The 24,777-nt window shown below is 68.7% G+C and overlaps 1 protein-coding gene across 1 annotated transcript; it reads left to right on the top strand.

The window, feature by feature from the left end:
* The first annotated feature begins 5,997 nt into the window (after positions 1 to 5,997).
* TTC34 (tetratricopeptide repeat domain 34) lies at positions 5,998 to 24,572 on the top strand. The gene is made up of 9 exons (XM_084244044.1): positions 5,998 to 6,871; positions 12,918 to 13,743; positions 14,761 to 14,986; positions 16,070 to 16,274; positions 18,061 to 18,227; positions 20,101 to 20,436; positions 21,648 to 21,918; positions 22,376 to 22,590; positions 24,013 to 24,572. The coding sequence occupies exons 1-9, from the start codon at positions 6,097 to 6,099 to the stop codon at positions 24,538 to 24,540; spliced, it is 3,549 nt and encodes a 1,182-aa protein (XP_084100170.1). The 5' UTR covers positions 5,998 to 6,096; the 3' UTR covers positions 24,541 to 24,572.
* The last annotated feature ends 205 nt before the right edge of the window (positions 24,573 to 24,777 follow it).

The raw sequence follows: 24,777 nt of genomic DNA, 5'->3' as shown, positions 1-24,777 counted from the left end.
GACAGTGAGGCCCGGGGGAGTGAGCGGAGGTCCCCGGCGCCGGGCGGCACTTGGGCAAGCTCCTCGTTTCTTTTTCTAAATGGAATGTGGCACCTTTGAGAGGACCCCCGCTGCAGGCCCCGGGCAGCACGCAGGGCCGCCTGTGGCCCGGGGCTCACTGGCCGTCACGGCCTGAGGACACGAGAGCAAGGCCCCGGGGGGCGCCTGCTGGGCCCCCAGGCCCCTGAGCACCCCGGGGCTGGCAAACTCCCAGGCCAGCGGAGGGGGCAGCCAGGCGCCGGGGGCCAGCAGCTGCCCAGGCCTTGCCGCCCGCCAGGGCCCTGGTCCTCACCGGGGGGAGCCCCGCTCTCCCTGCGCGCGGTTCCGGGTCTGGATGGAAGCATCTTATTTCCGTTCAAACCCTTCCGTGGTCGATAAATCTCCCCAGTCCTGGATAAATCACTCTTGTTAATTCTAATAAATTAAAATGATTAATTTAGAAAATCTTCAAACTCGCCTAAAATTCCAAAAACGCTCCCCAACTCGGTGGAGGCATCTTGTCCACTCAGGGGGAAATGGCCGGTCACGTGGCTTCGTTACTAAACTTGGCCGTGGAGCCGGCAGCCGGGGTGGGGGGCGCACGGGCCTCCGTGGCCCCAGAGGGAGGGCGGGCGCCGGGCAGGGCCGGACCGGGGCCGGGGCAGTGGGACGGGAGGCAGCGGCTCAGGAGGGACAGTGCATACGGGGTGCAGAGGTGTGGGGGAGCCGAATTTCCTGCCTGGCCGCCCTTGTGTCCCCCACTCACCAGCTCTGGGGCTGGGCCAGCAGCCGGGAGCCAGGCCCTTGCGCGTCCCCGAGCCACGCCCACCAGGACAGCCGCCTCCCGTGGCCTCCGAACCCCGCACCCCGCCCCAGCGCCCCCTAACCCAGTGCCTCCGCCCAGCCCAGCGGCTTCAACAGCAGGAGGCTCTGTGTCCGCCTCTGGGAGCCCTGACGCCCTTACGCTGGCCTGATGCCATGGTCAGGACCCCTCCAAGCGCCAGCCTGGGGCCACGGGTCACACCCTGTCCTGCCGGCGGGGCTCCCTAAGGCCCTCGGCCTCGACCCACTGTCCCTCCAAGCGGCCCCTGGCCTCCCCTGCCCCACACCCCCTCCTCCCTGCAGCGCCTCCCTCCTGCCCCCAGTGGGCACTGCTCCCGGCTGGCCTGGGCACGGCAGGCAGAGCCACACCCCCCGGAGAGGAGGCGCCGGGCCCGGAGCTGGAGCAGAGGCAGGAGGCTCACTGGCCAGCACAGGCCCTGCCTGGGCAGACTCCTGGGCTCAGCACCTCGTGTCCTTGTGGCTTCAGGGGGCACCTAGGGTGTGCTGGGGTGCTGAGCGGAGGGCAGGCCCAGCCCAGGGCGAGTGAGCAGAGCCGGCGCCTGGCGGGGGGGCTCCGGCCGGGGAGGGGCAGGCGCCGCAGAGCTCCACGCTGGGGACAGAAGCGCCCTCCCTGGCTTCCTCCGTCGCCAGGTGGCCTTTGGGACAGCAGCCTGCCACCCGCCCACCGGCGCCCGCTGGCCCCCTGCAGCAGGACACCCCCGCCGGGACGTCCCCTCACTGGGCCCTCCCGCAGCCCCTCGGCGTCAGCCCACCCATCCCTCCGCTCCCCCTGCCGCGGGGCCCTGGACGCAGCCTTCCCGGCCATCCTGACGGCACCGGCCACCCCGTCCCTCCATGGCCATGCCCCGGGCTCGCCCAGCCCAGCCCAGACTCTCCGCTGCCCTGTCCAGCCTGGTCGGCCCCACCCGGCCGCCTTCTCCGTCGGCGCTGCATCAGCCCAGGTGCCGCTCCCAGGGCGCCCCAGATGGTGCCGAGGCTGGACGTGCGCGAGGCCCCCGCGCCGGCCACAGGAGGGCGGCGCCGCCCGACTTCATTAATCTCACCCCGCGCGGCGTCCCAGGGCACACGGTTCCTTGTAAAAATGATCTGGCGGCTAATTAGACTGTTTATAACTTGTTCCCCGATCGCTAATGATAATTAACATGCAAATTAGCTCCGGGAGGGGAGACTCGGGGCCCCGGCTCATTACCACGTTAATTACTGTTTGCATGCCTAAGCGCCCGGACGGCGGCGAGTAATGGGCAGCGTGGCCGCCACGCAGCCGCCCTCCGCAAAGTCATCCTGCCGCCCGCTCCGGGTGATGGATGGCGCCGCCCGCCCGCCGCCCCGGCAGGGGGAAGGGGCGAGGGCCGGAGGCTGGCAGGGCCCGCTCCCCGCTCCCGTCGGCGCGCACCGCTCCGAGCCTGCGCTGACAGCTCTTGCCGAACTCGGGGTGACCCGTGACTCCCGCGACCTTCCCCCTCCCTCCCTGCACCCCAGGCGCTGCTGTGCAGTCCCGCCCGGACACCCAGGGACCCGTCAGCGGCAGAGGGGCGGGTGGTGGGGCCACTGCAGCAGAGACCGGCCAGCCGGGCCTCCCTCCGGAGGAAGAACGAGCGGAGGCCGAGGAGGTGCGGGGACGAGGCGCGGGCAGGGCGAAGGCCCCGGGCAGGGACGGGCCGGGAGGGCCGGGTCTGGTGCAGCGGGGGCTGAGCGGATGACCAGGTGCCGGGAGATGGACGGGAGGGGCGAGCCCTGTGGGTGGAAGCTATCGTTTAGGGGCGCCCCAGAGGCCCCTGAGGGAACACAGAAGGGCATCCTGCTCCCCCCACCCCACCACGCTGCCGCACCAGCTGCCCCCGAGCGGACACGCCCACGCCAGGTGCGCAGGCCTCCTGCTGCATTATTGATGGGGCGCACGGGGAGAGCAGGTGCGGCCCCACCCCCGCCAGGCCTGCAGGAAGCCCAGCCCCCAGGGGAGGGTCAGGCACCCGCAGCCCCCCGGCCGCCCAGACCGGAGGCTGAGAGTCCACGGTGCCTGCGGCTCCTGCCCGAACCCACCTGCCGTGGCCACGGTGAGTCTGGGCCTGGGCAGGACGGTCAGGGACCAGGAGGCCGAGCCTGGGGCAGGGGCACCGGGTGGGCCCAGCCCCCCTCCGAGAGCGCCGGGGCGACACGAGGTGCTGGGTGGCCACTGGGTTCAGAGAAATGGCCAGTCACGCCTGGCTCCTGGTAGAAGGGAGGGGAAGGGACGCACCCCAACAGAGCCAGAGCACAGGGCCACCCTTCTGGGGAGCCAGACGCAGTCATGGCTGTAGCTGAGGGCCCTTCCCTGCGGAGAGCCAACAGGTCTGCCTTTCCAGACAGGGCACCTGGGGGGAAGGGAAGGTGGGGTCCCCAGGGGGGCTGAGCCCTCCCGCCCCCACATAGGAGACAAGGCCGGCCAGCGGAGGTCAGGGTCTCCAAAGGCCCCTGGGTCTGCCCGCTGGGGGCAGCTCAGACACTGGGGCTCAGAATTCAGCCCCTACCCTGGTCCTGAGTCACTGGGGTGGGGGCGGGGGAGCTGGGCGCTGCAGGCAGAGGGCGTGGCAGAGCAGGTTCCGACCCGCCTCCTGGCCTCTGGGCCTTCACTGGGGTAAGGCCTGACCTTGGGAGCCCTGGGGTCATCTAGAGAGAGGCACCGGAGTGGCCTAAGACACACCCGCTGGCCCTCCTGAACCTCCTAGCGGCCAGACACCCCCGGGGCTGGCCGCTGACTCAGACAGGCCCAGCGAGCCTGGCCCTGGGGGCGCGCTCACTGCTCTCCACCTCCTCGGCAAGGACTTGGGGGGCCTGGCCCACCCCCCACGCTGGAGGGAGAAGCCGCAGACCCGAGGTGAACCCCAAGGCCCACACCAGTCATCCCCGTTCCTGAACGACTTCCTGCTCCTGCTTCTACCTAAGAAAGTTCTAGTAACAGGATGTTTCCAGCGGGTGGGTCTTGGTCCCGGAGTCAGGGTGCAGCTGGGGCAGCACCCACAGCAGGGCCCACCTGCTCCCACTGGGCCAAGGCCTGACCGCCCTCGTCCCTCAGGACAGGCACCCCCTGGCCTTGGGGATCCGCATGGGGGCTGGTGGTGTGCCCCACCCTCCACAACACTCTGTCAGACCTGGCCACACCTGGGGGCTACTGGGCAGGGACACCAGCAAGCGGGAGCAGCAGCCCCTGGGGGTAAGAACTCCCTTGCCCCCCTATTCTCGTGGGGTTACCCTGCCCCAGGGGCTGTCTGGTGCAGGCACCCCCAAGTGCACACTGCCTGGACCCAGCCGCCCACCAGAACCAAACCATCCCCCTCAAGCCATGGGTGTGTCCCCAGCTGCCCAGGGGCCGCCCGTCCATCTCTGGGGGTCCTGGCAGCTGGGTGGGGCCAAGGGCAGATGCCCCAGACATGCAGAGTGTCCTCTCCGCGCCCCACAGGAAGCTGCTGCCTCAAGTCCAGCTGCCACGTGCGGCCGAGCAGCTCATCCCTGCCGCGCTGCGGCCTGACCCCCCCACACCCCGCAGCAGCAAGCGGCCCCGCAGCCGGGGCAGCCCCCGGCGGCCGGACTCGGGGCTCAGCTGCCAGCGCCCGAGGGCCTGCGGTGCCAGCGCCGCCAGCTGGGGGCCCGTCAGAGCTCCAGGCCCCGGGTCCGCGCCGCAGCGCAGACAGGCGCTCCATCACGCTCCCCTAATGGGGTCATTAGATGGAAGTGATCAAATCAATGGGAAATCTCTTAATCAACTCCCCGCTGCGCCCGCGGCAGCCGCTGCGCCTCGGTGAAGGTCAAGGCGCGCAAGGTCGGGCCAGGAGCAGGGCGGGCGCCTGCTGCCCACGCACCGCAGACCCGAGCCGACTCCCCGTGGGCCTCAGGCCACCCCCCAGGGTGCCCGGGCCCAGGAAGGACCCCTCAGCACCCCTCGCCGCTGGGAGCTGCGCCTGTGCCCTGAGTGTGGGGGGGCACGGTGTGTGGGCCCTTGGGGCGCCCGGGGCCTTGCACTGGGAGGGGCCTTCAGAGCAAGCCTGTCTCTCCAGGGGTCACTCACCTCTCCCCGGGAGCCCCAGGGCGGTGGTGCCAGGATGAGCGTGGCCACCCCCATGTACGCCCCACCTGGCTCCTGCCACCCCCCACCATGGCCACCGGGGAGGGGTCACCCGTGCTGTGGCCCCACCACACCCCAACCCCAGCCGAGATGGGGGAGGCCAGCAAGGTCCTTAGAGCCACCCCCTCTGTGCAGGACAGGCTGCCCGTGGGAGGGCCGCGGGTGTGGGGGCGGGAGGGCCGCGGGGAGCAACCCGTGGGCACAGGGTCCTCCGAGGGGGCGTGGGGCGCAGGGGCGTCTCCCCAGCAGCCTGCAGCAGGAGGGCGCCAGTGGGGAGAGACCTAGGCAGCCTGCTCCGGGTGCTGAGGGTGAGGGTGAGGGGCCCAGGCCACCCCTCCTTCCTCCCCGGGAGAATGAGGCGCCCTGGAGCCGGGCAGCAGCGCCCTCCTGCGCTCCCGCCTGGGCCCGCGCGGGGGCGCCCCCGAGCACCCCACCCCGTGTTGACGCGCTCCCGGGAGACCAGCCAGCAGGGCGCGGGAGGCAGCTGGAGCCGCTGGCACCTTCCCTCGGGTGCGTGAGCGCGTGTGGGGGTGGGTGTCTGTGTTGGGGGGCATTTGTGGGGTGGGGGCACCTTTGAGAGCCCTGTGGGACCCCGGAGAGAAAGAGCCGCGGGCTGCTAGTTCTCTGGGAAGGTTTGGGGAGAAGGCGGGGCGCGGCAGGGGGAGTCCCCAGCCCCGGCCACCCCCAGGCAGATGCCCCTCACCACCCAGCACCCCGCCCGCCCCTGCACTGTCTGGTGGGCCGTGGGCAGAGGGGGAGGCGCCCTGACCACTCAGATCGCCCAGCTCCCGCCGCCCAGGGGTCTGGTGCCCGCAGCAGCCACTGCTGAGCAGGGGAGGGCCGGGGCCCCACCCTGCGGAGGAGGAAGCTGAGGCCCAGAGGCCACACCCCAGCCCCACCGGGCGGCCTGCTGAGCAGGCTCCAGGGGGCCCCTCGCTGCTGCGTTCGCCCCAGCCACCCGGTGGGGTCCGCCCTGCCCTGACACCAGCCTGGGCGGGGAGGGGCGGGAGGCCCTGGGAAACAGGCAGCGGGGCGACCCAGAGGGTGGGGGGCTGGCTGCCCGCGAGCGCTGACCACGCTGCCCCCACCCAGGTGGCCACGAGGACCGGACACGGACCGTGCGGGGAGCCGGCGTGATGTCCGCCCAGGAGCTCGTTGCCTGCCTCTGCCGGGAGGGGGACCAGCACCTGGCCCTGGGGGAGCCCCCGCTGGCCACCGCCTTCTACCTGGCGGCCTTCAGCTGCCACGGCCCCTCGGCGGTGCGGCGCGTGCGCGCGGCCTTGGCGGAGGCCCGGGGCGCGCCCGTGGTGGCCACCCTGGAGGCCTGGTGCCGCGGGGACGGCCAGATCCCGGCCATCCACTGGGACGGCATGGCGGTGGTGTCGCTGACCGGGGCGCAGGCCTCCGCCTTCCTCGCCACCCTCTGCCCGGACCACCCGGCCGCGGCCCTGCACTCCCTGGCCGGCCTGCTGGCCCGCGGGCGCCACGGCGAGGTGGTGCGGCGCTGCTGCGCGCTGCTGGACGCCCGCTCCCGCCAGAGCCTGGAGCTGCGGCTGACCCGCGCGCTGGCCCGCGTGCTGTCCGGGGCGCAGGCGGCCGATGGCGTGGCTGACTACCTGCAGGCCTTCGCCGCCAGCGCCCGGCGAGCCGTGGCCTTCATCCGCACCCACCAGCAGCCCTACCTCCCAGCGCTGGTCCGCGCCCTCCAGGACTACAGCTCGGGGCCAGGGGAGCCGGGGGCCGGTGCACAGGTCGGCGAGTGTCAGGCGCTCCTCACAGCCCTGGCTCCCGAGGGCACCTGGGGCGACGCCCCGGCCCCCGCAGCTCTGCTCCACGCGGGCAGGTACGAGGACTGCCGGGCAGCCTGCAGCCGGGCGCTGGACACCCGCCCCGCCGGCGGCACACCCCAAGGTAGGAGAGCGGGCAGCCCCAGGCGCCAGACACAGTCCCTCCAGCCCGGAGGAGTTCTGCTCTTGGGGTCGGGGGCGGCCTGTGCTGGGGCTGGGGCTGGGGACCCCACAGTGACCAGGCAGGTCCCTGGCCTCACAGAGCACCCAGAAAAGAAACACCGCCAGGCACTGCCCGAGCCGGTGGTCAGGGAAGGCTTCCTGGAATAGGAGGCACTTGAGCTGAGCCTGGAGGATTCCAGGCAGATGAAATCCAATGTGCCAGTCCCTGCGGGAGGCAAGAGCTGGGTGTCCGGGCCACTGACCGGAGGGGAGTGGCTCCGGGGCAGGGGTAGCTGCCAAGGGACTTTGGATTTTACGCTTGGAGCAGTGAGGAGCATGGAGGGCTCAAGCTGCAGGGAGGCCATCGGGGCACTTCTAAAGCTTCCTCTGGCTGTGGCTGCAAAACATGCCGTGGGGACAGCCTTCCGGGTGGTGCGGGCGGGCGGGGGCAGGTGCTGGTGCAGGTGGGCAGAGGACACCACCAGAGATGGTGCAGGCGGGCCGGGGAGCCCACCCAGGGCGGGGCCAGGCGGGAGGTGGGCTGGGCTGGGAGGTGGTCCTGGCAGTGGGGACCGGGCTGTGGTTTCTCCGATCTGGACAGGGTCAGGGAGCGAGGAAGGGGGGGCGGGGCGGGGCGGGGCAGTACAAATGGCCACGGTGGCCGGACTCCGTGGTGGAGGGAGGGGCTTGGGGGTGGGCAGGGAGAGTCCACCTGAGCCCACCTCCGGCAGCGGGGCTGCGGGGCTCAAGGGGTGTCGGGCTCTAGACACACCCGGTTTGAGGGACGTGCCCTGCCGGTCCCCTTCTGGGTCCTCCTCCTGGTGGGCAGCCAGAGCACAGGAGCAGCCCCGGAGCGCCCCGACACCCCCAGAGCGTCCAGGCACTACACCCTGTGGTTGCCCCCTCGCTGAACCGCCGTGGGAACAATCGCCCAGCGCCGGCCACCGGTGGGCGCCTCATTAGGTGCTGGACACGGGAGCGCTGCCCCCAGGGGTCCAGTTGGAGCACGGGGTTGGACTGTCCCGAGGAGGGGCTTGCGGGGCCGGGGGCCGGCTGTCATGGGGGAAGGGGGTGCGGGAGCAGACTCCTGGGGAGGCAGCGCTCCCGGCCACTCATCATGCATTTCGAGGCGACCCCCATTTTAGGGTTTGATGAGAACTGTTACTGACTCCGCTGCTGTCCCCACTGGTCACGGGGCTGCCACAGGAGCACGGAGTGTTTGTGGCGCCCAGGAGAGCACGCCGGCCGCCCCACCCCGAAGGGGGAGCCGCAAGGAAGGTGGGAGGAGGGGGCGTGAGGCGGCGTGCAACCAGCAAGGTGGCCGTGTGGGGTCCCCCCCATGCCTGAGGCTGCGGAGGACAGGCGCCCACCGCCGGGACGCCCGAGACAGTGGCCACGCAGCAAGGAGAGGCTGTGGCATGCGTGGGCAGAGACGTGCTGGACAGGATCCCAAGAGCCCCGTGGAGGTACCAAGCACGGTCGCCAGGTCAAAGCTCGCAGGTGCCGCGGCAGGCCTGGGAGGAGGTGGCAGGATGGGGAGGAGGCGCCCCACGTTAAAGGCCAGCGGAGGCCCCCGCAAAAGCTGGGACAGCTGTGGAGCCAGATGCTCGCCCGGGAGCCCGGCCAGCAGCCCACTGCCCTGCCTGGCCCCTGAGGGTGGCGCCTCCCGGCCCTGGCGTGGGGCTCGCACGCGGGGCCGCGAGCAGGCTCATGAGCGCCGCTAACGAGCGTCTACTAGAGGCTTCCAGCATAAGGAAGGGCCTCTCGGGGCATTTTACCAGCAGCCCTTGCAAGCGCTGAACGGGTCCTGCCCTGTGTTGGAAAGTGGCCTGGCCCCCTGGGTGCGTCCCAGGAAAGGGCTGTGTCCAGCACCAGGCAGAAGAGCTGGAATCCAATCTCCAGGGCGTCAGCGTCCAGGCCCAAAGGCTGGTCCGCCCAGTGCCAGACCCAGCGTCTCCCACCCCTTCCAAGTTTATGGGGGGACGGCGGGGTCCAGCTGTCACAGCCCCCTACACGGGTTTCGTGACCTCGAGCCTTGCCAGGACCTGCAAGAATCGGAAGTGACGTCATATGGCTCCAGGAGGCCCTGCAGGTCCCCCTTCCTCCTCCCCGGACAGTCTCAGAAGCTGGGCCAGTGAGGGACAGAGCGCCCAGGGTCCTCAGCCACGGCCAACACCAGGCCCAGACGTGGCAGCGGGGTCCTTCCGGCCCCGCCCAGTGGAGCACCAGATGGCTGCAGCCAGGAGTGGCCCACAGAGGACCAGCAGCCAGCCCGGCCCCAAGTGAAAGGGGACTCATGAGCCGCTTAAAATGCATGTTGCGTCAAGCCACGAGGTTTCGTGGTGGCTTCTGGTCACCAATAGTTCACAGGCGCACATTTAACTGAGCCAAAGCATCAGTTTTGAAGCATGTTTTAGCCAAAACTGAGCTAAATAATGCAGGTCTTATCGTTTTATGTTTCCGTAGTAATATGTGTGGTGGAAGACTAGATCTCATCGCAGTCTGCACAGCTTTTTTGATAAGATTTAACATTCCTAAAATTTAAACAACCGAGAAGAAGAAGGGAACAGGCTTAATTGAAAAAGACTGTTTCTGTCCAAAATGCACCCAAAATACCACGCTTGATGGTTTTTTTGGAATCTTCCATTTAAACGCAAGAATGAAGAGGGTCTCGCTCTCCCTTGATTCATCGCGGCACCAGAAGTCCCGGCCGGCGCAGCCCGACGGGAAGCGGAGACTAGGAAGACAAACGCGCGTGTCCGGGTTCCGGCGACACGGGAGCGACACGGCGCCACCAGGGGCAGCAGCCGAGCACGGGCCCCGAGGGGAGGCCCCGAGGGGACTTCACAGGAGGCACAAAAAGTGTTTCTGTGTAGAGGCGACAGCAACAAATACGATAACTTCATGGCTTAAATACATGCACTTGCCGCAGCGACAGAACAAAACTGATCTCAAGAATCGTGTGGTTGCAGGGCCACCCCGGTATAAAACGGGCTGCCTGACGGCGGGTGCTCGCCCGCGCTGAAGGGGACTCGCACCGCAGGCCCACACTAAAGCTTGATCAAAGGATTATTTACAAGGAAAGGGGAAATGAGGAAATGGATAACTCAGGGAGAAAACGAGGGAGAAAAATTCTGACATGCCTCCTACCCGTTCCGCTGACCTGGATCCCAATGACCCGCCGAGACCGGGTGCTGCCCGGCCAGGAGAGAGCGAGCCCCACGCGCACGGCTGGTTATGTTCCCAGACAGAAAGACACGGCCGCTGAAGCCCGCCCCAGCTCCTCGCAGCTCTCCCTTGGGGCATGCTGGGATCTGCAGTCCCCGGTGTCTGGGTGGAGTCGGGGTGGGGGCCACAAAGCCTGTGTGGGGTTCGCTCAGGACATCCTCTCCCCCGACAATGTGACTTTAGGGAGAAAATTATACAAACAAGTGAAAAGACACTGAAGAATTCCTATGTTAATGGAGACGTGTTCCATGTCCAGTGTTGGAAAGATTTGCTCTTGGGGAAGAGCACAGAGCCAACAACAGACAGGGCAGGAGGGGGGGTGGGGGAGAGGAATTTGCTCGGCCAGTTGAATTGAAACAGACTATACTGATCCGTCCAGAAGGTTATTGGCTTGAAGGACAAAGGAAAAGACCAACCAAGGACTTAGAGAGGCCAGGAACAGACCCAGCTGCCCCTGGCTCTCAGCAGGGGAGTGAGGGCATTGCAAACCCACGGGGAAAGACAGGGGCACTCCCCGCGGGCAGAGCGGATTCCCTACGTCAACCTTGCAAAAAGGCAGAATTCCACGGGAGTAACCATCTGTGTTTTCTCTTTGGAAAAAGGCTGCTCATTTCTAAGGAAAATATAAGAAAATCTTTAAGACGCATGTTCAGCTTCTTAAGATACAAAAACCAGAAACAATAAAGGAAATGCTGATACGGGCGATGGGATTAAAAGCTCAGGCTCTCTGTCTTGTCCAGAATGATAGAAAATGAAAGCACAGTCCACAACAGAGAAAAAATATTTGCAAAATATATAATGGGCAAATCAGTACCCAGAGTATTTGAAGAATTCCTACATGTCAATAAGGGGGGAAACCAACACAGCATTGGCAAAGCCTTTCCCCAAAGAGAAAACACAGATGGTTAATACACATGTGAAAAATGTTCACCATCAGGTAATGAGACGCTTGCCAATTCAAGCAATGAGATACCCCTCTCCACCCACCAGATTGGCAAAAGGGGGTGAGGGGGGAGAAAGCTTTTCTTTAATAAATGGGCCTCACTAGTAATCAGGAAAATGAAAATTGAACCTATAATGGGATAGCACTTTATATCCCGCCAGATTGTCAAAATGTTTTAATCTAACAATAGAAGATTCTGCTCCCGGTAGTGGCAGGGGAGCGGGACTAGGCCATGTGCTCCACAGACAATATAAGCGTGGATGAAATATAAAATGTAAACATTTGGCAACCGAATAGTGACCAAATGCAGGCAGAAAGTGGAAACGGGCCCTTGAAAGATGCTGCTGCACACGCCGAAATGCGCAGAATTGCCACTTTCTGCCTGATGAATCACCTCAGTCCACACTTTGTCCATGAAAACAGAAAGCCAGAGATGTCACAGACAGAATTCAGGGGTGAGGAAAGTGAATGGAAAGTTAGAAGGGCTATTCTGGAAAGCAGGGAGCCACCTCCAGGGGAGGGGGGTTGAGACCCAAACTCCATGTATTAAATCAACTTGAATCCTTGAATGGTCACACCAAACCACATACCTGAGAGAGACAGGGAGCCTGGAAATGCAGCAGGTAGCTATTGCAGGAACTCAGCGGAGGTTTCAGCTGTTGCCACCAAAGAAGAGACAAAGACTGAATTTGATCTTGGTCCCTTTAAATGCCTGATTAAATAAAATGCATCCTCTTCTGGGGAACATATCTCAATCCAGAGTCTGTACAAAGAATTAACCAGATGTGTAAATAAAAAAGGACTAGACATGCAAAGAAACAGGAACTTAGAATGTGAAACAGAAATAAAAAACAAGCTCAAGATAATGCAGATGCTAAAATTATGAGGACTTTAAAGGAACTATTGTAAATATAGGCAAGGGCTAGTGTAAAATACAATCATAATGAATGGACACATGTGAAATCTCAACAGAAAAATGAAAACTTTTAAAAACAAATGGAAATTCTAGCCTTAAACGTCAGAATAAATTAAATGGAAACACCATAGAATATCGGAGACAACGAAAGAGTAAATTTGAAGAGGGAATGAAAATTAGCCGATATGAAGAACAGAAGGAAAATGCCAGGGCCTTGGTGTCTGTGGGACAACGTCACGGCGCTTAATGGAAGCTCAGAAGGAGAGTCCACCCCTGTCCCCCACCCAGGCACCCAAGGGCCCCCGAGCTACTGCAAAAGCCAGTGACAGGTCAGGATGAGAATGGACAGGAAGCACCCGAGCGTGTCTCTAGGCCTGGCCTGGGGGACCGGCGGGTGGGGAGAGCTGGTGCCAGGGGCTTCCTGACAGGCTCAGCCCTGACGCGCCACTCACCCGCCACGACAGCAGGGCAGGGAGGCAGCATCTGCCCTCCAGACAGGGGTCTGGCCTCTCCTGTCTCAGTGATACGATTGCTGGACTCCTGGCACAAGCACTCACATGAAGGCTGGGAGACAGGAGCCTCAGCCCCGACCGGCCAGCGGAGCCCAGGAGAGGACTGGATCCTGACACCATCATTAAAAGAAGCGGGGGGGGGAGGGCTTAATTAAATGTCCCTGTTGGCTGAACTTTGGGCCTGTGCAGAGTGAGGGGGCTCCCCGCGGGGCACGCAGGCACTGCCCCCCTTGGCTGTTACCACTGCACCCTCTTGTCGCTCGCTGGCCTCGGCCTCCAGGCACTCATCTTAAAGATGCCAGCGCCTGGGAGACCCCGAGGGCCCATGCGTGAGCCCGAGGGCTTCGGCATCCACAGCGCCGGCGGGCCGGCTCCACAAGGCTTCCCCGACGCCGGTCTCTTTCCCCAGGCGAGCATCTGGCCGTGCTGCTGGTCACCCGCGCGGCCGCAGCCTTCTTCCTGGAGAGCGGGGTGCACGACGTGCTGCGGGACCTGCTCGAGGCCTTCCGCCAGTGTCCCTCCGGGGCGCGGAGGCAGCTGCAGGCCGTGCTCTCCGCCGGGGACCTGGCACGCTTGCGAGCCCAAGCGCAGGAGGCCGTGGACTCCGGCTTCGCGGGCTTCCAGGAGGTCGTGCGGCGCCGCCCAGAGCTCCGCGAGGACTCGGGCCGCGAGCTGCTGGCCCCAGTGAACCAGGCGCTCCGTGTCCTGCTGCGCGTGGCCCCACCCGGGGCGCGGCCGGCCCTGGGCGCCCGCCTAGCCGAGTGCCTGCTGCTGGGGGGGAAGGCGGCCACTGCCCGAGCGCTATGCGAGCGCCTGCTGCGGCCCGGGCGCCCCGCCAGCCCGGGGGGAGACGACGCCGGGAGCCTCGCGCCCCTCCTGGCCCTGCGCGGGTTCTGCGCGCTGCACACTGGCGACATGCAGCGTGCCCGGGAGGACTTCCAGGAGGTGGTGGAGCGGGGCCCGCCGCATGCCAACAGCTGCGTGCGGGCACTGTGCGGCCGAGGCCTGCTGCGGGTGCTGGCGGGCAGCGCGTTCCTGGGCGCGCTGGACTATGTCACCGCCTGCCGGCTGCACCCCGAGGACACCCTGCTGGTCGCCAAGGCCTACGTGCCCTGGAACCAGCGGGGCCTGCTGCTGACCGTGCTGCGGGAGGAGGGCCGCCGCATGCTGCAGCGGGGCGCCCCGGGACGCCAGAGCAAGGGGGCCCAGCGGGACCAGCCCGCCGCGCAGGAAGGGTAAGGCAGCTGCGCCCCCTGTGGGCTCGGAAAGGTCCCGGGTGTTTCTTCCTGTCTCACCAACGAGTGGCGAGTGCGGGCGGCTGCCCCAGGGCCTGGTGGCAGATCAGCCCCGGAGCGCGGGGCCTGCCCACCGGTCAGACTAGGAAGTCCAGGAGGCTCTCGGCCAGCGCCCCCCTGCGCTGCCTTCTGGGCGTCTCTGTGGGCGCAGAGCAGCGGGAGGCGGGCCCTGTGCCCGGGTGCAGTCGACGCCCCTTCTCTGCCCCCTCGCAAAGGCCCCCGCGAGGTAGTCAGCCCATCCCGCACTCACATCCCAGCGCTGCTCCTGGATTCTGGTTTCCTGGCCTTAGGGCAGACAGTGCAGCCTCCCCCAGGGGCCCCCCCGCAGGCCCAGCTGCCGCTTGCCCCAACCCTGAGGCCCAGTTGAGGCTCTCGGGCCCCCCAACGTGAGCCTCAGCTGTTGGACCTGCCTGCCAGGCTGCTGGGAGGGGCAGGAAGGCGTTTGAGCAAACTTAAAAGTGCTTGGTCAGGGCCCCCCTGGGGGGCTGTTTGGTGCCAGCACCCCCACACTTCCTCCCCCCTCCCACCCTGGCGCCGGCAAGGAGGGGCCTTAGCTCCTGCTGCTGCTCCGGCTGAGCTCCCTGGGCCCTGGCCCTCCCCTGGGGACACAGCCACCCGCCCTGGGCCCCAGAGCACCCCGAGTGCAGCCAGCCTGTCATCCTGCTCTACACCCCAACTCTGCAAGCCAAACTTTTACCCCGCTTTCTGCAGAAAAAGAGTAGCTGACCAGCACAGCCTCCACCCTGAAAACACCTGCCTGGGGTGGGAGGAGAGGGCCATGGGGGGCAGCTGTAGGCCTGGGCTGGGGGGCAGTGGTCCTCCCAGCAGGGGGAGCTCCCTGGGCTGGCGGGAAGCAAGCCACCAGCGCAGGCTCGGGGCAGGGCTCGCGGGAGGCCAGCCCCCCGGGCCGGTGGAAAGGGCGCGGGAAAGGGCTGACCGCCCCGTCCGCTCCCCCAGGGATGCCCGAGGCGTGCACCAGCTGGCCACGCTCCTCCTGGGGCTGGACGAGGAAGACGAGGCCTCCTGCCTCCTGGCGGCCGACGCCCTGTACCTCCTGGGCCGCCTGGCCGACGCCCACAGGACCCTGCTGGTGGCCCTGGCCCGCAGGCCCCAGGCGGCCCCCGTGCTGGTGCGGCTGGCGCTGCTGCAGCTGGGCAGCGGCTTCTCCTACGACGCCGACCAGGTGAGGCGGCCCGGGCCGCAGCCAGGCCCGCGGGCCCCGACAGCGCCGTGCCCGAGCCCCGGTTCTGGACGTTGGCGCAGCTCCCAGGCCCAGCCCCGCCCGACCGCCTCCCGCAGGCCCTCGTCTCCCCATCTGGCCCGGTCCTCGGGCTGTCTGGGGAGCCTCCGGGCCAGCACCCCGGGCCAGCACGAGCCCCGCTGGAGGTGCTTTTGTTGTGTCCAGAAGAAAAAGGGCCGAGAACTTCCCAAACCTTCCACCAGACTAAGCGTGGCCTGGCCCTGCCCTGGAAGGGGGTGGTGGGGGGCCCTGTCCCCTCCCCTGCCGAGCCGCCTCCCCTGTGCTCCCAGGAGAACAGGCCTCCCCCCGATGTACGGAGGGCCGGGGGCTGCACCTGGTCAGAGGCCATACTGGGGGGGCCTCAGCCATCAGCTCCCACTTCCCGTCCTGGGCTTGGTTCTGGGCGCCGCGCCCCAGGGTGCAGGCGGGCGGCAGGACACCCCACTCGGACCGTGTCCACGGCCAGCGGCCAACAGGGGGCAGCATCGGGTCTTGGGGAGGACCCACCGGGTGAACATCGCGGTTCTGTCCGCCTGGGCATGTCCCACCCCAAAGGCCAGCGGCGCCTCCCCCCGCCCCCCCAGCGCGCACCCCCCATGCGTCATGCTGTGACGCCCCTGTCCTCGCCCTCCCATTTGGGCTTCCTGTGGACAGCTCTGGAGACGCCTCGACCAGCGTCAGGGAGTTGGCGCGCGGGGACAGCGCCCACGCCCCACCCCGGCCCCCACCAAGCAGCAGGGGAGCAGCCCCCTGCTGCGGCCCCCACCCTGCCAAGGGGGTGCGCTGCTGGCACAGGCAGCCCTGCCTGCTTTGAGCTAGGCCCCCCATCTAGCCCCCTGGCCCCCTTAACATCCCCCGCGAGCCGCGCCCACTCAGGACCTCCCCCACGGGCCACCCGCGCCCTGCCTCCACAGGCCACGCCCCCACAGCCCAAGGGGGCCCCCTCCCTGCCCAACCCGAGGGGGATGGGGTGCACTGCTGGGCGCGGGGTGCCAGAGGAGCGCACTGTCTCCCCTCGCCCCGCAGCTGCTGAAGAAGGTGGTCCAGTCCGGGGACACGGCCTGCCTCGCGCCCACCCTCGACGTCTTCTGCCCCGAGGACCGGCAGCTGCTGCGCGGCCACTGCCACTCGCGCGCCCTGGCCATCCTGCGCGCGCGGCCGGCAGGGCCGGAGAGCGGGGCCCACACCAGGGAGGCCATCGCCTACCTCTCTCTGGCCATCTTTGCTGCAGGTGCTGCCCGCCGCCCCGGGCGCCACACCCTTGGGGGCAGGGACCCGCTGGTGGGTGGCGGGCCGGGGCCCCGGGCAGGGCTCGGCTGGGCATGTGTGCCCCACCGTGTGCCCCTCTGCTCTCCCAGGGCCCGGACTCCCTGGCCCAGGCGTCCAGGCGGCCTGCTCAAGCCTGCGGTGGGCCAGGTGGCCGCACCCTGGGCTGCAGCCCTCACACTGCGCCCCGAGGGCGGGCAGGGGTGCCAGGCTAGGGCCTGCTCTCTCCACCCCAGGAGGCGAGTGCCAGCTCCCGGCAGCTTCCAAGAGCAGCAGAGCTTCTGTGGGTGTGCACCTGCCTGCTGCTGGCCCGGACCCCCCGCTCCCGCAGGCCCACAGGAGCCTCAGAGCTGGGTCCCTGAGCCCCCTGGTCTAGGGCACCCGCCCCCAGAAGAGGGACTCTCCAAAGGACCAAAGGACCCACAGCGAGTTTCTAGGGTGCGAGGTGTTGGAAGTGCAACCTTGGGGTCAGAGTGCCAGGAGGGGCCAGGTGGCCCTAAGGGCCCTCACGCCCCGCTTCTAAGGTGGGGTGAGGGAGAACCCAGAGGGCTGAGAGCGAAGGCCACTGTTTCACTGGGCGGGTGTGCCTGGTGCCCACAGGCCCTGGAGGGTTTCTCCCAGGACAGCAACTAGTTACCTAGCCAATTAATTATCTGGTTAATGAGCTGACTAAATACCCAGCTCACTATTCAGCTAACTAGATGACTATCTGACCTAGCCAGCTAACTAGCTGGTTAACTAGATAGTCAGCTAGTTGGTCAGCTGGTTAACTCTACTTTGGTAGCCAGTTAGCGAGTTAATTAGCTAGATAATTAGTTATTCACTTAGTCAAGTAGATAACTAGCTAGCTAATCAGCTAGTCAAGTAGTTAGCTATGTAACTAGTTATTCAGCTAGTTTGTCAGCTTGTGAACTAGTTAAGTAGCTAGTCAGCTCGGTAGCTTGTTAAATAGCTAGTGAGCTACTTGTTAACTAGTTAGCTAGTCAGTTTGTTAGTCAGCAAGTAAGTCACTAATCTACTGGTTTTTTGGCTAGTTAACTAGTTAGCCGAGTAATTAGCCTGTTACCTAAGTAGTCACCTAGATAACTAGTCAGCTTGTCAGAGAGTGCACAGTTAGGAAATTATTCAACTATTTAACTGGTCAGCTAGTCAGCTGGTTAACTAGTTAGCCAGCTACTTGACTAGTTGCACAGCTAAATAACTTGTTAGCACATTAGCAGTTTGCTGGTGGGTTGCTCAGCTAGTTAACTAGTCAGCTAGTTTTTTAGTTGGCTGCCCTCAGAAAGATTTCTGTGGTCAACACACTCATCAGGGAACCCTCCGGAGCCTGGGGGCCCGGCTGCTGCACCTGCGGGAACACCTGGCAGGGCAAACACCCCAGCCTCAGGCCGGTGACCTGCCCCCAGGCTCCGCTTTGGATCACCCAATAAATTCTTGTCAGCTAGCCAGTCAGCTAGGTAACTAGCCAACTAATTAGCTCTCTACTCGCTAGTTAGCTAGTTAGCTAGATAACTAGTAGGTCACTAGGTATTTGGCATGTTGGCCAGTTACCCAGCTAGTTAACTAGGATTAACTAGTTGGGTAGCTAGCTAGCTAGTCAACTAATCAGTTGGCTAGTTAGTTAACCAATCAGTCAGCTGTTTAACTAGCTGGTCAGCTAGCTGGCTAGTCAGTCGCAGCGTGGGCACCGGGCAGGGCACAGTAAGTGCAGGTGAGGGCGGGAGGTGGCGCTGACCCGGCCCTGCCTCTAGGGAGCCAGGCGAGCGACAGCCTCCTGGCGCGCGCGCGCTGCTACGGGCTGCTGGGCCGGACGAAGACCGCCCTGTTCGACCTGGACCGCCTGCTGCAGGCCCAGCCGGGGCACGTGCCCGCGCTGTGTGGCCGCGCACTCCTGCGCCTGGCGCTGGACCAGCGGGAGGTAGTGGCACTTGCCCCCCGGCACTGGCAGGGGCAGGGCACGCTCGGGGTGGGGGTGGGGCACCCGGGAAAAAGGGGCCTGCCTTCCTCCTCACCCCCGAGGAGAGCAGCGGCCGGCCCTCCGTGTGAGCCCACGGAACCCCCACCCCACGCTGGGCCGCGGACCCCCGGGGGTTCCCTCGCACCCAGAGACCCCGTCCCCCACCCCCCACCCCTGCCGGCAAGAGTGCGTGCGCCAGCCCTGGCCGCTGGGGCCTCCGTGAGTGCGACCCCGGCCGCCTCTTGGCCCCCCCCTGAGCTGTCCCCAGGGGCCTGAGGTCAGCAGGCAGCGGCAGGGCCAGAGCGGCGCTTTCCCAGAGCAGCCCGCCGGGGCCCCACAGCCAACCCGGCGAGGACCCTCCCCGAGCGCAGCAGTGTCACCGCGCGTGAGTGAAGCTGGCCTCCTGCCGGCCTTGCTGGGCGGGGTGCGGCCCACGGGTGGCGGCCTGCCCGCGGTCTCGCTTCGCTCCAGGGCTGGCGCCTTAGCAGCGGAGGCGACCCAGGACAGCCCGGCTGCCGGTGAGAGGGGCGGGGCCGCCCCCACGTGGGGGCCGCTCGCTGCGCCAGCCAGGCTTGCACCTGCGCCGCCGGGGCCCGCCCCCAAGCCCTCCTGTGCTGGGCAGACCCCACGGTTCGCGGGGACAAGCCCATTAATCAGAGATGGGGTTCAGCCAGGAGGGCGCTCCTGCTGAGGGGGTTCCGAGGACCTCCGAGGCGCCGCAAACAGCCCCTCTGAGAGCCACCTCGGCAATGTCTCCTCCTGCCCCCCAGGGCCGAGGACACGAGGCAGGGTCCTCCTGTTGTCTGAGAGTCGGACGTGGGAGCAGGGGCTGTGCCGCCTGATGCCCACCTGGAGCCACCCACGTGCCCCGCCCACCCCATGACGGGAGGCTCAGTGTGCGGAGCCCCGAGCCCGCCACCGGGTCCAGAGCCCCGACCCCAGCAGCGCCAGCAGTCAAGCGACCCCTGCGCTGCCGCCAGCACCGGTTAAGCGGCATGGGAGGGAGTGCCCATTCGGGCTGTGGGTGCCCCCAGCGCCGGCCCACCACGGGGGCTCTGTGCGTGGCAGCTCTGTGCGTGCAGACCAGGGCAGTTTTTTTCCTGCGAAGGTAAACCAGCTGCTCTGGGGGGACCGCGGGCCTGCGCTGGGGCAGGAAGGGCCCAGGCCTGGCGTGGGGTCATGGAGACGGACCGTCTTTCCATCCACCCATCCCAGGGTGCGCTCCAGGCCCCACACTTGGCACTGGGGGGTGCTAAAAACAAAAATCTGGGTGATGTACACGGCACCCACCCTAGGCACGGCACACCAGCCCTGGGGAACTGCTTTCCCTGAGAGAAGGGAACCCCGTGGAGCCCCCCTGCACCGGGGCCTCCTGTTGCTGCACAAGGGGTGGGGCGTGGTCTCCGGGGTGGAGGCCGAGGCCGGAGTTCACGGGCAGCGGTGGCTGGACTGTGCGAGGAAGGACGCTGCCAGAGAGGAGCGCCGTGCAGAGGGCGCAGGAGTCTCCCCGGGGCCTGGGCTGCGCCTGCAGGCAGGTCTCGGGGTCCTGGTCTCGGGGCTGCGCCTGCCGGCAGAGCCCCCCTGTGCTGAGGCTGAGGCTCCTCGGCGACCCAGAGGCAGGCAAGGTGGGGGGCACCGCAGCTGCGGCCCAGCCAGAGCAGAGAGAACTTTCCGGACACCTTGGAGGCTCAGGTGAGGCCGCACCCCAGCAAAGGCTGTCCCCTGAGACGACATTCAAAACCAGACGGACTTGCCCTGGCGAAGGACAAAACCAAATCTGGGAGGCCCAGAGCGACCCCTGGATTCAGCCGCCCACCCGCGGGGCGGCCCCCAGCCCCCGCAGCCCCCGCTCGGCCGCAAAGCAGCAGCTGCCGGAGACGCGAGCGGCCGCCGAGGAAGGGGCGCCCCGCGGAAGCAGGCCTTGAGGCGGCCCCGCCGCGGCCCCGGCAGCCCCGACCAGCAGGCGGCCGGCCGGGCGGACACGCCGTCGCGGCAGACAGACGCGCGCCGGGGGCCGGAAGCTCCAGGGAGGCTGGCAGGGGCAGATTTCAGATTTCACGTGCGGCGCCACCGCGGACCGGACCGGACGCGGCCCAGGACGGTCAGCGCACCGTCGCCGGCCAGCAGCAGGAGCCTCCGGGCTGAGGAGCGGGGGCAGCGGTCCCACAACGTGAGGGCGCGCCGGCCGCAGACAGGCCCCGCGCGACCCGGGCCCAGAGGCGAGGGGGAGACGCCCGGTGCGTGTGCGTGTGTGTGAGGGTGAGTGTGTCTGTGTGAGAGCGAGTGTGTGTGATGTGCGTGAGAGTGTGTGTGTATGTGTATGAGTGTGAGTGTGTGCTGTGCGGTGCATGTGTGTGTGTGTGGTGTGCGAGTGTGTGGTGGGTGTAGGAGTGTGGGGGTGTGGGTGTGCGTGTGGTGTGCATGATGTGTGTGGTGTGTGAGTGTGTGATGTGACTGTGAGTGTGAATGTGTGTGTGAGTGAGAGTGTGCAGTGTGTGTGTGCTGTGTGTGAGTGTGTGTGTGGTGTGACTGTGAGTGTGTGTGTGAGTGGGTGTGTGCAGTGTGTGAGCGTGTGGTGTGTGCGGTGTGCGTGAGTGAGCGTGAGTGTGAGTCTGAAGGAAACGAAGACACAAGCCCCGAGGCCGGCACACCCGGATGAGCGAGGAGCCACCCACCCCGGGGCCCGCGTCTCCGGGGAGGCGTCTCTCAGGCCCTGGCGCCCGCGGAGGCTGACCCCGTCAGGGGAGGGCGGGGGGGCCCAGGACAGGTCAGAGCCTCGGACCTCAGGACGGGGCAGAGGCGGGCCGGGCGCAGAGCCCAGAGCCCCAAGGGCGGCGCCTGCAGGTCCACCAGGCGGGTCCACCAGGCGGGTCCACCAGGCGGGCAGCGCCTTCCTCGCGGCCGCTCCGACCACAGCCAGGACATTGGGCCTCAGCCCCGCGTCCTCCCCCGGCGCCCAGGGTCTGGGAAACGCGCAGGCTGTGACCTGGGGGTGCAGGCTGTGACCTGCGGGGCGCAGGAGGGGGGCCCGGCGGAGCCCCACTGCAGGGAAACACCACAAACACCCCCCAGCGCAGGGGGCGGAAAGCGGGGGACAAGGCCCAAAGCAACAGGGCAGACAGAAGCGGGGCCGGGACCCCAGGCAGGGTTGGCGCCTCCAGCTCCCTGCGGCTGCCCCGCCCGCTCCCCGCCCCGGCCTGGGCTGTGCTGGGTGACCCCTCTCAGGCCCCCGCCTCCAGGAGCGCCCACCGCGCCCCGCGCCAGCCCCCCGCACCCCCCCCCAGGCCTCACTTTGGCGGACACTCCCAGGGATGGGCGGTCAGGCCCTGGGCCGTGCGCTGGGGTGTCCCCGGCTGCCCCGCCCTCACCCTCGCCCCACAGGCTGCGGCCGACGACCTCCTGGCGGCTCTGCAGCTGGACGCGCGGGCCGCGCTGGCCGAGATCCACGCTCTGAAGCCCGAGGCCCGGGACCTCGTCGCCCGGGGCCTCTGCTCCCGCTGCCGCGCCGACCTGGGCCAGCAGCTGGACGCCGGGGCCCGGCTCGGCCCGGAGGACGCCCAGCGCCTGCGCGCCGCGGGGGAGGCCCTGGTCAGCCTCGGCGGGGGGTGCCCGGGCCCGCAGCTGCTCCTGGTGGACGTGCTGACCGCGGCGGGTGAGTGCGCGGCCCGGGCCTCGGCTGCTGCTCCAGGCGCTGGACCCGACTCCAGGGGTCAGAGCCCGGCAGCGGGCGTGGGGGGGCTGGTGTGCACGTGGCCACAGCTGTCCCCGCGCGGAGCCTGCAGGGACGGAAGAGGGTCCCCCAGTTTCAGTCGCTCAGCGTTTCTGCAGCAGAGCCCCAGCCCCAGCCCCAGCCCCAGCCCCAGCCTGGCCTCTGATGTGAGAGGGGGGACCCTGCAGCGGCTCGTCCCCCCCCCCCGGCACGGTGACCAGCCTCAGGGGCCCCGGGGTGCTGGCAGGAAGCAGGCCCTGGGGGGTCGTGACAGGGGCCTGGGGCTCAGCCTGGGGGCGTGCAGCTCAGTGACCCCCGTGGGGCGGGGCCAGCAGGTGGCCCTCTGCGCCCCCTCGGCTGCCCCACCGGCCCGGCCCCACCAGTGTCCTCCAACCCGCAGGCAGCTACGAGGAGGCGGGCGCCCGCCTGCAGGAGGCCCTGCACCCCGCCCCGGCGTCCGCGGCGGCCCTGGCCCGGCGGGGTGTGCTGGGGCTCAAGAGGGGGGACGCGCCGGCCGCCGCGCGCGACCTGCAGGGCCTGGCGGAGGCGGACCCCGGGGACCTGGGCTTCCTGCTGCGGCTCCTGGAGCCCGCGGAGCGCCGGAGCCTGGCCCAGGTGCGCGCCCGCCGCCCCCCGCGGGCGCCTGAGGGGGTGGGGGGCAGGGGACCCCGGACTGGGCTGGGGCTCCGCGTCGGCCCCGGGGGCCCCAGCCGCCCCGGGGCCCAGCAGCCCCCCCTCTCCGCAGGCGGCGGGAGCCCGGGGGCGGGGGGCGCCTGCCAGCCCGAGGGCTGCTCCCGAGGCGAGGGGCGCCCGCGCCCCCACACCCCTGCAGAGGGGCGAGGGCCCCGCCGGCCGGCGGCTCTGGGGCGGGGCGGTGGGGGGTGGGGGGTCCCCTGAGAGGGCGGGGCGGGGACGGCCCCGGGAACCCGCAGCTCTGAAACCCCGGCCGCGTCCAGGCCGCCGGCCCGGGAGGAGGCGCGCGGGGGCCGAGCGGGCGGCGCCCTGGCCCGGGGCGCGGGGGGGCGCGGGGGGGCGCGGGGGGGCGCGGGGGGGGAGCGGGGGGGCGCGGGGGGGCGCGGGGGGGCGCGGGGGGGGCGCGGGGGGGCGCGGGGGGGCGCGGGGGGCGCGGGGGGGCGCGGGGGGGCGCGGAGCCAGGCTCTCTCGGGAGGGGCCCGGGGGCTGCGCTCCGGGGGGCGCGGCGAGGGGGCGGATTCGGGGGGCTCCTGGGGGCGCCCGGGCTGCCGCGGGGCCGCGCCTGACGCCGGGCCGTTGCCTGGCGACGCGGGTCGACCCGGAAGCGAACCGGAAGCGGTGCGCCCCGTTTCCGGCGCGTGCCCCGCCCCGGTGCCGGCCCGCGCGGTCCGACCCGGCTCCCGGCTGGGCCGCCGGGCGTGGGGGGTCCGCGCCCCCCCCCCGCCGTCGGCCCTGGGGGGGCAGCCCCGGCGCGCGGCCCGGGCGCGGGGGGAGAGAGCAGGGCGGGGAGTCCCCCGGCCCGCGGCGCCCCCTCCTCCGGCCCGCGGCCCCCCTCCTTCTGCGGCCCCCCGGCCCGCGGCCCCCCTCCTCCTCCGGCCCCCGGCCCGCGGCCCCCCTCCTCCTCCGGCCCCCGGCCCGCGGCGCCCCCTCCTCCTGCGGCCCCCCGGCCCGCGGCCCCCCCTCCTCCGGCCCCCCGGCCCGCGGCGCCCCCCCTCCTCCGGGGCGCGGGGCAGCGGCGCCCGCCTGGCCCGGCCGGTGGGTCCGCCCCGGGGTCGGGGCCTCGGCTGTCGCGAGGGGCCGGGCGGCCTGGGCGCCCTGGACTGGGCAGCGGCCCCGCCGGCGCGGCCCGTGGGGAGGTGGCCGCAGGGGAGGCCGCGGGCGGGCAGTGGCCGGGTCAGCAGAACCTCGGCTGCCCCGAGGCGGGGCGGGGAGGGAGGGGCGCAGGCCGGGGGTGGTTTGCTGAAGGGGGGGCGGGGGGGGGGCGGTCCTGGCCTCCCCGGGGAGGGGGTGTCTCCAGGCCTGGGCAGTGCTGGGGTCACCACTGGCTCCCTGGCCCCTCTGCAGGTGGCGGCCCGGGAAGCTGCTGCCCTCCTGGAGGCCGGCCGGCCGGGGCAGGCGCTCGGCTACTGCTCGCTGGCCGTGCTGGCCGGCGGGGGCAGCGCCCACCACCTGCGCCTCCGGGCCGCCTGCCTGGCCGAGCTGCAGCAGCTTGAGCGGGCCCGGGGGGACCTGGACCGCGTGCTCCGGGAGGCTGCGGGGGACGCCGGGGCCCCGGTGCGGGCGGAGGACCTCTGCTGCCAGGGCCGCCTGCTGCTGCGCCTGGGGGACGAGGCTGGGGCCGCGGGGGCCTTCGCCCAGGCCCTCCAGCTGGCGCCCGGCCCCGCCCGGGGCAGCCTGTGGGAGCGACCCGGCCGGGCCCCCACGGCCCGCGTGCTCCTGCGCCACGGCCAGCGCTGCCTGGAGGAAGGACGCTTGGCCGAGGCCTGGGGGGCGGCCCAGAGCGGCCTCCTGGCCGACCCGCGGCACCGCGGCCTGAAGAGGCTGAAGGCAAGGATCTGCAGGGCGGCATCCCCGGGCTGCCGGCTGCACTGACCGGGCCTCCCGGGCCTCCTTCCCGGGCCCCTTCCTGGCCCCGAAGCCGCCGCCTGCAGGGCCTGCCCTTCCCCGCGAGGACGGAACTCCTGAGCCGGGTGGTCACTCTGGCCGCCACCTCCTCTGCTGCCCGCCGAGCCGCCTGCCACTGGGCTCCTCCTGGCCGCCGGCCGGTGGCCCAGTCTGCACCCACCCCTCACGGAGGCCCCGTGCCCAGCCGCTGCCAGGCCCGGCCCG

Source organism: Talpa europaea, assembly GCF_964194135.1.
Source record: "Talpa europaea genome assembly, chromosome: 9".
NCBI classification, from domain to species: domain Eukaryota; kingdom Metazoa; phylum Chordata; class Mammalia; order Eulipotyphla; family Talpidae; genus Talpa; species Talpa europaea.
Note: the sequence above shows the minus strand (reverse complement) of the source record. Positions and strands in the feature narration are given on the sequence as shown.

Coding starts and splice junctions, on each gene's coding strand:
- TTC34 (XM_084244044.1), top strand. CDS start 6,097: ATGTCCGCCCAGGAGCTCGTTGCCTGCCTCTGCCGGGAGGGGGACCAG. Junction 6,872..12,917: donor CGCCGGCGGCACACCCCAAG/GTAGGAGAGCGG, acceptor CTCTTTCCCCAG/GCGAGCATCTGGCCGTGCTG. Junction 16,275..18,060: donor TCTGGCCATCTTTGCTGCAG/GTGCTGCCCGCC, acceptor CCCTGCCTCTAG/GGAGCCAGGCGAGCGACAGC.